Here is a 13278-nt window from a genome sequence, read left to right as displayed (position 1 = left end):
TTTTAATATAAGATAATTATATATTTAAATTATAAAATGTTACAATACTAATGTTTTATTATAAGTAGCACATATTGAGATAACATATCTATCATATCCCAACTGATACACTTTTAATCTGTAAAAACTTAAATAATATGGATAAATGTAAAAAAAAAATATGCATTCAAAAAGGAAGTTCTTCCTTAAAAAAATAGCTTTATATCTTTGAAATCTTCACTGTCCAGGTTTGAGTGGATCTAAAAATTATCCCAAACCACATTTCTTTCAAGATCATGATTTAAACTTATGCTTACCCGTAAACCAAGGTTATATCCAACTCTCATGGATGAAGTTGAAATTAAATTGGACAAACCATTGTCTCAAAGAACCGATATGGATGACAAAACTATACCATAACCAGAGAACCGATTCTTCATCCAGTTACTGTTATGAAGAAAGCTGATTTCTTTAGCTTTCGAAAGCCACTCTACTATATTAAGAGTATGTTTAATCTTATTGCTCTCATCGTGTCCTTAGGTCATATATAGCTTGTAAATTTTTGTATGCATTTCAATAGGAAAATTTTTTTATCAAAAAAGAATGAAAATGATAACTTTTTTTGAGAACTGGCTTTCGATGAAATGATAACACTTGTATTAAGAAAATCCTGCAACATTCGTGTTATGAAACGAAGGTACCAATAGTTAAAGCAATTTTTTTAACTATTTTTTTTAGGGAATTTGCACTCCCTACCCGAACCTTATATCATATTTAGGTGTATACCCTATTTCTCCCCATTTTTTACCCCATTTTACCCCAAAAACAATGGTATCTCACTTCTTTGTGTATATCTACCTAATTTGCTCTTTTTTTTACCCAAAAAAAGGTACCAATAGTTAAAGCAATCGTAATCTTTGATGTGATCCTAAACTAATAATTATTTATTCTGAATATCAGAAGAATTGAAAACCTACATAAATAAAATGAGTGATGTTGGGGAATCGAGAGGTCTATGTCTATGTCTTTGTATCATAATTTTTTTTTTTTTTTGTCTTTGTATCATAAATAGGTCGAAGAAAACCTACAAGGTACCAAGATAAGGACATAATTTTTTTAATCGCCAAAATAAATATAGTACGTAAGTTGACTACGAAAAGTTTATGGGGTATATTATTATTTGTCATCAATATATTATTTTATAATAAAACACTCGAATTCGTATGCAATAATGTGGTGTTAATGTTGTGTGCGATATGTGACAATAGTCAATACTTATCCACATAAAAAAATTGCTCTTACCTGCACAAAGCTCTCAGTTAATCATAAAATTGCATTCAAAATACTATTTATTTCGTTGAAAAAAATACTATTTATTTCGTTGAAAAAAAATACTATTTATTTCGTTAATAGTAACAATTCACATAAGAAAATGCAATATTGAGACGGCATAAATTCTTGAAAGTTTGAGTTTATAACCAAAGACATTATTTTGTCTTTATAAGGTCAACCATAAACCAAAATATGAAAATTCTAATGTAATTTTAGTCAAAAAAAAATTCTAACGTAACTTGCAGAAATTCCTATGTATATGTTAGGGGTTATTTGTGAATAACAAAAAAAAAATCTTATATATTAAAACAGAAGTCATGACTTCTTTCATGTATAATTTTTTTTTAATTTGGACCATTATTTATAAATTTTATTAAATGTATTTTATTAAGACTAATAATAAATAGAATCTTTAAAATATTTTAATCATAATATCTTTTAATATCTTTTAATTTTAAATATAAATATATTTATTTTAAAATTCTAACAAATCTGTTTTAAAAGATTTTTACAAGATCTTCATTTTTGAAATTATATTTAAATATTTTCACTAATTTTGAAATTAGTTTAAAATATTATTATACATTAATACATCCAGTTATCGTTTATAAAATGAAAAATAAAAAATCTATAATATTTTATTTATTATATAATCATAATCAATCATATTAAAATAAAATTATTATATTGAGATAAATATAATAAAATTGTATTAAATTTATATATTTATATATTTTATATATTTTATTTTCATAATTATAAAATATTTATGTTCAAAAATAAAATCTAATATGTTGGTAAGATGAGTTAACATTAGCAAACTATATAATACATGTATAAAAATAACATGTATTTCTTTAAAGTAATAATATTAAATCTTTGTAACTACTTTAATCATAATATATTTTCATTTTAAATATAATATATATTTATATATTATATTTTAAAAATTCTAATAAATCTGTGTAAAAATATTTTAACAATAACTTAATGTATTTTAAGTTATCGTTTAAAATAAAAATAAATAAATTATATTCTATTTTATCTATTTTATAGCCATGATCATGTTAAAATACAATTATTATATTAAAATTATATTCAATTGATAAATTTATAAATTTTATTTTTATAAATATAAACTATTTATTTAAAAATATATTATGATGATAGAACAGTTTAAAATTAGCAAACTATATAATACATGTCTAAAAATTAACATATCTTAGACTTTTGTATATACATTTATATATTATCTAAAATGAATAAGCATAAAAATATTGGTAAAAAGAAATCCAGTTTTGAAAGACAAGTCATAATTTAGCATAAATTAAATACAACATAATTTTTAAATATATTTTTTCATGAATATATTAATTTGCTTAATAACTAAATGCAAATACAATAAGATAAATATATAATAAGAAGTGACAAATAGATACGGTTTAAACAATTGATTAATTATAACATGTAAACTATAAAATTATTGTATTTGAAATAGTTATATAAATATTTAAGTATATGATTAACGTTAAAAATATATACCACTTATGTTCTAAAACAATAATTTAGATATAAAAAAGTGAAAACAAACACCCGCACGGTTTCGCGGGTCAAAATCTAGTTAGTTTTAAAAGAGATAGAAAAAAAAAAAGAAAGACTGAGATTTTAGTTAGTTTGTTAATTTTAGTTTTTTGGGTTATTGGTGCAGTTTCTCAATGTCTAAAATGGTTAACATATACCAATGACACAAACAACCATAAATTCTTAGATTCTCAAAATGCTAAATAACATGACATGACCCGCGTCCATAACCGAATGGGCATTACATAGCCTTCGACAAAAAGGGATTCTACGCAAGATTTCAAGTATTTAGCAATTAATTAAATATATGTGCGAACTTTGAAGGATCTGTAAAACAAGATGAATCTTGGTTGCTTTTGACTGCCTCGTAAATGTTGAAATTTTAAGGATGTTAAAGGGAGTCTTCCAAATCATTTTGGATTAAGGAAGGAGCAAAAAGTTAATCACTATATATTATAAACTATAATAATGGTATAGTCTTACCTTTTCTCCTATAAACATACTATATACTCCCTCCGTTTCATATTAAGTGTTTGTTTTAGAGAATTTTTTCGTTATAAAATAAATGTCGTTTTCGATTTTCAATGCAAAATTTATTAATTTTATGCAAAATTTATTTTTCTATTGGTTGAAATATGGTTAGGTGTATAGGTAATAGTATTTTTTTTTATAGAAAATGTACAAAATTAATTATTTTTTTAATCTGTGTGCCGAAACCTAAAACGACACTTATAATGAAACAGAGGGAGTATAACTTTACATTTTCTCCCCCTTAAAAGTTCTTGTAAATATATGACATATATTTTTCATTCAACTGCTATACATCTATCACGTGTATAGTTTAATTTTTTTTTCTGAACAAGACCCTCACGTTTAATCTCGCTGGATGACAATGATTATATACATACATAATGATTATATTAAACATGATTTTAAACATATTAATATATATGTATACAATGTATAAGTATAATATATGCATGGGTAGTCATTGATGTTATAATATCGAACGGATTCTTTTACTTTAAAAAAGACAAAGTAATTAAATATTTGGATAGGATAGTTTTTTGGCCTTTAGATGGCCAGATGCCAAACATGCCTCCATCATTTCTTCTTTCCCATCCCAAGCCTCTGCCTCACAATGTTGGTTTTTTCCGCTTTTAATTTTATTCCACCTTCAAATTATTTTTCGGTTACTTATAGTATTAGTTTAGCTTTATAATACTAGTATGCAATCTATTGTCTATACCCTAGGGTTTATTTTGGTGCTAAACTTATAGAAATATAATCACCAAGTAGTTCTTGATGGAGAAAATTATGATTTTGTCAATCAGACTACAATAAAACAGAAGTCCGTCATATATGTTAAAAACCTTATAATATATAGGGTACTACAAGCTAAAACGTAACATAATTTAAAATTTTAACATTTCAGTATTCCATAAAACTCTTTGAGTATATACATTTGACTATATTTATTTATTCTAGAATAAACATCTAATTTATGATTAACTAAAAATGTGTCTTTTTAAAATCAAAGCTAGTATCTTATTGATTTTAATGCATAAGTGAGTATACTCCTATCTTGTACGTTAAATAACCCTCCCATATGCAGTACTCGTTTCTCCATTATCCCACTATCACATGCACATAGTCATTTGGATCTACGTCATGTGCGCACACATGCATGCTCATATGCGGGTGAGCTTCGTAGACTGTTAATAGAAAGTGTCTTTGAAAGAAACCCTATAATCCTTAATTTCGATGTATTGTTTCTATTTATTACGTAAATCATATGAACAGAAAAGATGAAAATACAATTTTCGTTTATTTTGAGAAACCGTAATGACAATGTTTTTTTTTTGCTTAAAGTAATGACAATGTTTTGAATGGTTTCTTTTCCTTTTTGTAAATATAATGTCCATCGCCTTATTTGTAACTTTATTACGAATGTGCAGCTCCATTGTATTAACTTAATTTATGTGCTAGCGCATATATCATCTGATGATTAAATTTTAGCTACGACTTATCATCATTCTTAAGAACTCACCAGTTAATTTTTTTTATTAATAACTGTAAATAAACTCTTTATATATAAGTTTTTGATATGGGAAATTAGGAGAAGTCTCCATATAATTGTACGGCTTAGATGTGATTTTAAGTATTCTTTTGTTACAATTTCATACTGAATGAAATTTGAACAGCCAGACAGCGTAGGTATCGTTACAATTATTTGATATCAGTAGACTTTAGTAGAGGATATTCCGCCCAAATATTTTGCTTCAAGAAAAGAACAATATTATAGGTTAACTAATAAATACAAAATTTAAAGGCTCTATAGATTTATATTTATACATGAATAAAGAAATAAAAAGCTGGAAAAAGAAAACATATTGAAAGGGAAAGATGATATGTCACTACAACAAGACACATTGCCCTTTTATTGCTTGCTTTTTACTTTCTCCATGGTAGACCAAAATCTAGGAGGGATGGAAAAATAAAATTTTAGGTTGTGTTAAAATTTCGGATTGTTGTGTCGTTTTTAAACTCAATTTTTTTCTTGTCAATCTCTTTTTACACATAATAGAGCATGATTTTTCCCAAATAATTTACTGGAATACCCGCATGTGTGATAATTTTTTTTATTTTAAATGTTTGATAATTTAAAGCTTATATAAGCAGATAAAACTCAAATTTTAGAATCTGAAATTTTAGAAATGCTTTTGCAAAAATATTTAGATCGTTAATTATCAAAAAAAGTTCATACTGAATTGGAAAAATTGACTCAAATCTGTCCCTATAAGTAGCTATTATCTACTTCTCTTTGTAATTGTATATTCTCTTTAAATTCAATTTTTTAACCTTTCTTCTGCATCAAATTTACCAAATTCATGGGCTTGTTTTACCAAAAAAACATAAAAATTCACGGGCTTGTATTTTAAAATGGTTAGAGATTCGATTCAGATTTGTGATATCTTGCATAGTTCGGTTTCAAATTAAAACTTTTTATGAATTTTTATTCTTAATGTAGTTTCTAAATCTGAGTTTAGAATGAAAACATAATTAAAATCTTTCTATCTTCTTAATTTTTTTCTAATTTAGTTTGTATAGGTGTGCATCTTACGTTGGTGTTTAAAGCAGTCGTGATAATAAAATTTGAGTATTAACTTTTTCAAAAAAATAAGAAAACAACTGAGATAACATTTTAAAAGTTCCTAAATATGGGATTTTGGATGCAGTTAAAAAAGGGATTTAGGATGTTGTAGTAAAATAAAGATGAAATAAATGTATGAACGTTAGAAGAATCTAGTTACACCTGATTACAAAATATATAATTTATATAAAACTATAAAGTAAAAGAAAAATATTTTTAAGAGTGTATAAATAAATTTAAATCATTTATAGTCTTTAATAAATCATTTCTATTTTTATAAATTATTTTAATAGTTTAAAATTACATAAATATACACTTAAGAGTTTATAAATCCTATAAAAACTTTATTACATATAATTTAATAAATATATTTTAGCTGAAATGTTATAAAATCATATTATACATATTACTCTATGTAAATTTATTAAAAATTAAAAATTATTAGTTTTGTGTTGAATTTATAAAGAGTTTAAAAATTATTATTAAATATATATGAGTTTATAACTTGATAACCGATATTTATGTCTTCTTCTAGAATTTTAGTTAGTTTGATAAAAAAAAAAAGACTAGAATTTTAGTTCATGTATTTTTCTTAAGTTGGTATATTTTGGAGAAAAAAGTTAGAAAAGTTCCCTTTAACCAATTTCAAAGTACCAATCACTATTTGTATAAACCAGTAAACGGTTTAGATATCACTCAAAACTCGTGTGTATTTTGTTTGCCTTTATGCAATTTTGCGTCTTCGTCTAAAAGCTCTTGGAACGCCTGATCTTGGGTTTTGACCCGATTCGAGCATCGTCGTCAATGACTTTAATACGATTTCTAATCTCTGTTGAAGTATGTTGGTATTTTCACCTTCAATGATAGAGAATGATTCTTCTCGTTTTGCAGTAAAGATGTGCATGCATTTGATGGGATGTTCAGAGGCTTCAAAGCATATTATAGAGTTAACATCTGTTTAGGTTCTCTCTTGCATATATATGTGTTATTCAAATCAAGAGTATTGGAGATGACCGGTTTCCTTTCGCTGGTTCATCGTATTTAATTGTGAATTGGTTTAGTTCGGTTTAGTAAATACATGTATATATATGATTGTAAAGCTGACAGTTAACATTTAATGAAAATATCTTCATTTTCATAACAAACTATCTCTTCTTCATTCTTAATCTACGATCGTGTAATATGGTATCAGAGCCAGGTTTGTGGTATATTACGCTTTCAAGTCTCTATTAGTTACTCGAGTCTCTAATTTTGGTTGGTGCACTCGAGAGTAGTTTGACGTTTCATTTCATACAATCACTTGCTTCTTAGACAACTTCGAGCTCGTGATCTATTATTCAATGCCATAACCACTCTGCATCAAGGATGTGTTTTCTCTGTTATGAGTTTCTGCTCTCACGGGTTGAAGTGAACCATATGGGAGGTCCATCGTGAGAAGTGGACGAAGGGGAAGAGACCGAGCCAGAGGGAAAAGAGGCTCAAAGCTGTCCCAAAAACGAGTTTCAGAGACTTCTGAAACCGTACAAGACCCTTTTCTGTATTTTGTCTTTGCGTTACTTGCATCAGAAGTAAACAGATGGAAATTCAAAGATCTTACTTGTTTGCGTTAGAAGGAAACTATTCACGACTTTCTAGCTTTACTAAAATACTTGGCTATTGCTAAATCGATCATTCATAGCGTATTACGTACAATAATTTTTGTCAAACACTTAAATAATCAGCTTTTCAAAATCTCTTTTTTTTATCAAAGAAATCTTAACCATTTGACTAATTCTTATTATACTATCCTAAACAAAAGCTGAGGTACACAAGTGTAACCTTGTCAGCTTGCCACATGTTACACTTCATGCATACACTCCACCCCTTTTCATAGATCACACCCACACGTATGCAAGCATGATCTATTTCTCTTTGCAATAGCTCTGTTTGTTTGATTGCTTAGGAAATTTTGGAGAGGGAGATCAAATAACTTTATTAAAATGGAGAAGGCAGTTCACTCATCTACTACGCCTGGCCCGGAGGTTCCAGGGGAGGCAACGAAAACCGGCACTTCCATAGTCGACACCGCCACCTCCGCCGTGCAAAGTTTTGCCCCGGTTAACCAAATCCACCAACATCTCTGCGCGTACGTAAACCCTGTCAAACTCTATTAGTTCTACTTTGTTTATTCTCTCTTTGATTTTAATTCTCAATTTGAAAGCAAAACAACATGTGATTGCATGTTTTTCTTTTAAAAAAACATATGAATAATGATTGCATATGATGGTTCTAAGTTGTCTCTATATTGTGTTACCATGGATTTTTTTTTTTTTGAGAAAGACCATGGATCTAATTAGTAACTTGTTTGATCTCAATAACAAAACTGTCCGACCTTTTTTCGTATTCGTTGAAACAAGTTAGGAAAAACTAATATATATATAAATAAGCATCATCTTAAGCAAATTTTTTTTTTTTTGAACAAAGCAAAATTGGCAAAAAGAAAGAAATATCATATCAAACTTATTAAAAATGATATCTATTTGTCAAATATTTATTTAATAAAACAGATGAGGTATGTTGTGAGTTCTTGTTTTGGAATTGGTTCTGTTGAGTTTTTGAGTTTCGATGGCACAAATCTCTCATAGCAAAAGGTTTGATTCGTTTTCGTCTGAAAAATTCGATTTTAGCTATAATGTTGTTATACATACTCCGATGTGTTGGCAGGTTCCATTTCTATTCTTACGACATGACACGACAAGTGGAGGCTCACCATTTCTGCAGTCACGTGAATGAAGATATGCGCCAATGTCTGATCTACGACGGTCCGGATGCAAACGCTCGTCTGATCGGATTGGAGTACATAGTTACAGAGAAGTTGTTCATGACTTTGCCTGACGAAGAGAAGAAACTTTGGCACACGCACGAGTGGGAAGTGAAAGGAGGGTTCTTGTTCATGCCTGGTGTTCCAGGTCCCATTCAGCGTCAAGATCTTGACAAAGTCGCTAAGACTTATGGCAAGGTTTTCCACTTTTGGCAAGTTGATTTGGGCCATGATCTTCCCATTGGTTTACCTAATGTCATGATGGCCGTTACCCGCGACGGCCAACTTTTCCACGAGATGATTCAGGGTAAGAAAATCCGTAGTTGAACTTATTTCATTTCATATTTTTTCAATTTGAAAATCATAAAAGTTTACGGTTTTATTTTGTTATTTTACACCTAAAATTTTCATCAATTTATACTAATAGAACTAAATTTATAGGCATCTATACCTGTTTAGTAACACTTGTATTGATATAGATATTTGGCATAGTGTAGTATAAGGTCATTAGAAGCTTATGGCGATAAAGTGGTTGAGGGTATTGATAAAGAAACGATGTAGTCCGGTTTATAGCTAGTAAGAGCATTGATATGGCAAAATATAGTTAGGACGGTTGGCAGCTTATGATTGGATTTGGAAAATTTAATTATGGATGCAGAGACAGAGAAGCGGTTTGGGGTATCGATCGAAGGAGAGAGGGAGGCAAGGGCGTACATGTCAGGGCCAGAGCTCGGGATCCATCCATTGGCGAATGGAGGAGGCAAAGGGCTAAAACTAGAGTTGCGAGAGGTCGATATCAAGCCGGTTGAATCCGTCGCAAGAGTCTTTGTCTGAGTTTAGTTAAGACCTTTTATGTCAAATAATACCATACATCAAGCAACTTAAGTTTTGGATAACAATCATAAGACGTATAGTTTGGTTTGTTTTTATATTTTTGTGGATCTTAAGATCCGCCCAATTTTATATAAAAATAATTTTTATATATTATTATTTATTTATGTTTATTTATGTTTATTTACGTAATATTTACGATATTTGTTTTGGTAAATAAATAAAAAAACATTTTAATATTAAGGTTTCAAATATAACAGAAAGAATCATATTAAGGTTTCCAATGTGCAAATTTTTTAATGCAAATTTTAAAATTAAAATATTAAGGTTTCGATATTTTTTCAATACAAATTTAGAAATTAACATATTTATGTATTTTATATGTTATATAAATAACATATAGTTTAATTTAAAACTATATTAATATATAATATGAATGTCTATTAAATGAGATTCATATTCATACGATTTATGATCATTTGTATCTTGTTATTACAAAAACGTTAAATCATTGATCACAAAATTTTAGTGTGAGACATTTAATGTTTTTAGTAATTTATAGTCGTTTTAAAATTCAAAATATAACATATAAGAAAAATTAATTTTTATTATATGGTTAATGTGATTGTTTAGTATCTTTTAATAATATAAGATTAAACAAAAAATAGCTAAGATACAAAATTTATTCATAATCATTAATTGTCATATATACGTTAATCTTTTTTTTGTCACAACATATATACGTTAATCATATTAGGTAATTCCGTAGCTTTTACTTAAGAAAAATGCGTGAATATTCTTTTGTACATTAAGATGAATATTCTTTTAATTTGATAGTTAGTTTTAAAAAAGTATAATACTCCCTCTGTTCCTAAAAGTAAGATGTTTTACAAAATTTTGATGTTCTAATATATAAGATGTTTTCATTTTTCTAGATAACTTTTTCTTTATTAAAAACTGAGTACCCAATCATATTTTAATAGTCTATTTTGTAATTGGTTGAATACCATTAATTTATAGTTTTAATAATATTTTTTTGACAAAAAGTAGTTTTCTTAATATGTGTGTTTCTACCAAAACATCTTATATTTAGGAACAGATGGAGTATAAATTAAGATGGACCAACCTATTTTTCTAAAAATTTTTAATTTTATTTTCATGGTGACACGTGGCAACAAAACAATGTTGGAATTTTTGTGATGTAATTGTATATTCCGTTTGTATGTATTTTTGTAAAATTTTGTTAAGAGAAGTATATAATAATGTTTATGGTTTTGAGAATTTTAGGGTGTCGAAGGATTATTTATGTTAAGATTAGTTATATTTGAGTTAAAATGTTTTAATGGGGGGTTCATTGAATGATTTAATGTGATAGTCAATGAGGATGCATGAATCCAACCGACTTCCATAACGGTTCCAAAATTCAACCAAGGGTAGAAGAAGTGGAATCGAACAGCCAAATACGACGCCTTCCAACTGACCTTGATCGGAATTCAGCGTGGCCGGTGCAACAAATCTTCATTGGCCGTAGGTTTGAACCGGAGTTGTTAAAATGCAGCAGATCTGTCTTTCGTTCGTCGACATTATTTTTGGAAAAGAAGCTGTCTCATGTGGGACCCCCTCATGTGTTACCTTAGAACCCAGAAACCCAATTATGTTAAGCCCAAAACACTGATCTGAAATATTTATTAACAAAAAGAGAAAAGCCCATTAATAATTGTGATTAAGTGAAACGGTGAGTATCATTCAACCCGGACACGTGTCGGCCTGTCAGAAACCGACTTTATGACGTGGCAAAGCAGGAGTGAGACGAACATATATATATATATATATATATATATATATATATATATATATAGATGTCCATAGTAAAACCATACACCGTTGATAACATACTGAATTTTGAGAAAACAATTGTAAGAAGTTAGACAATGATTAACCTCAATTTCTTAACTACGGTTCTTATCTTCAGTTAAGAGACGGTTCTTAGTTTTTCTTAGATTATAATTAAGAAAAGCTAAGAACCGTCTCTTAAATAGTTCTTAGTTTTTTTAGTTAAAAGTTAAGAGACGGTTTCTTATATTCCGATAAGAACCTCACACCCTAAGAACTCCCATTAATCATGCTTTAAGAGCTGTCTCTTAGCCGAAAAATGTAAAAAAAAAACAAAAAACAAAAAAAATGTCAAATCATGGTTAATGATGCCCTAACCACTTTATGTATGCATATATGATTTCTAAAAAAAAATTATTTGAAACTAAATGGGTGATTTTGCTCTACATTCATAAGAGAGAAAACAATTAAGAATATACCCATGCTACAGTTAAAAGCAGCGGATGTGACAATTTACGCACAAATGTGACCAAACTCTCCTTTAAGGCGCGTGCACGTGATATTGACACTCCAAAGCTAAAGTTGTCATATTGTACTACATACCATATAGTATAGTCATATAAAAGATTAATTTAGTTAGGAGGTTGAGTTTCATCCATTGCGTGACTATAATATATATGATTATGATATAGTATGGAATACTCGACACAAACAAATAAGTTTTTCATTTATGTGTATACCCGTAATATCTAACTAATTGAGGGGTCAAAGTTAATGTGATAGCTTGGGAATGTTATACTAAACTATATTATATCTATTAAAAGTTTTCAAGCATTTTTCTTAAACTCAGAAAGAGAAATCGTAAAATGACTGTTCTATTTTATTTTTCAAATAGAATAAACCAAAAAGTACTAAATTTGAATGTGAAAGGTGAATGTTAGGAATCATGAAACTTATAAAAAAATACAATTTGCAGAGGAATTGAAGGGTGTTGCCATGAATGATGGAGGAGAAGAACTACCACGAAAAGTGGAAGAGGAGAAAAATATATGTTGGGAAGAGGTAAGGAGATTACGTGTGTGGGATGGTGGAGAAGGAGAAGATGGTGGTGGTGATGAAACAACTGAACGTGGCGATGCCACATGTGGGATCTTTTGTAGTAACTGATGGGGATGGAAGAAGAGGAGGAGGAGAAGAAAAAGGAGGAGGCAGAGGAAGAGGACAAGACATGAAGAGGATGTAACAATACATATTGCATTATACTATTTTATGTTTATCAAATGGAATAGTATAACGCAACGTGTACTGTTCATCTTCTCTAATAGTTCTACGCATCCTCTGTTTCTCAATCCACATATATTGAAAAGTAGTAAAATTGTAAACCCAAACAAAGATATGAAAAAAGGTGATCATCCACAATTGTTGGATCAGATGATTACACGGCATGCGAAATATCACTTTCCAATAATTTGATAAAATTTGTAAATGATTATAAGATAAAAGAAAGAGAACAAAGATCAATATAAATTTTGGAAAAGAAAAAAAGAATGAGATCAAGTGAAAGTGAGAATGAAACAATGAAATGAATGACAAAAATTTTTTTGTCTTTATAGATATTATACAAAGAATAGGAATGAAGGGCACTTTTTGTCTTTATACTATCATAGCCAAACAGTTATCGTGGATATAAACTCGATTTTTGGTTTTGCTCTATATGCATTCCAGTTTCCCAACCTGAATAGTCTATTTGATATAAGAAACGAGACTT

General features: G+C 28.4%; 1 protein-coding gene across 1 annotated transcript; it reads left to right on the top strand.

Moving 5' to 3' along the window:
- The first annotated feature begins 7948 nt into the window (after positions 1 to 7948).
- On the top strand, positions 7949 to 9778 carry LOC106341168. Its single transcript, XM_013779982.1, has 3 exons — positions 7949 to 8171; positions 8750 to 9153; positions 9505 to 9778. The coding sequence occupies exons 1-3, from the start codon at positions 8026 to 8028 to the stop codon at positions 9678 to 9680; spliced, it is 726 nt and encodes a 241-aa protein (XP_013635436.1). The 5' UTR covers positions 7949 to 8025; the 3' UTR covers positions 9681 to 9778.
- Positions 9779 to 13278: the final 3500 nt, after the last annotated feature.

The sequence above is a fragment of the Brassica oleracea genome, chromosome C4, assembly GCF_000695525.1.
Source record: "Brassica oleracea var. oleracea cultivar TO1000 chromosome C4, BOL, whole genome shotgun sequence".
In the NCBI taxonomy this organism is placed as follows: domain Eukaryota; kingdom Viridiplantae; phylum Streptophyta; class Magnoliopsida; order Brassicales; family Brassicaceae; genus Brassica; species Brassica oleracea.
Note: the sequence above shows the minus strand (reverse complement) of the source record. Positions and strands in the feature narration are given on the sequence as shown.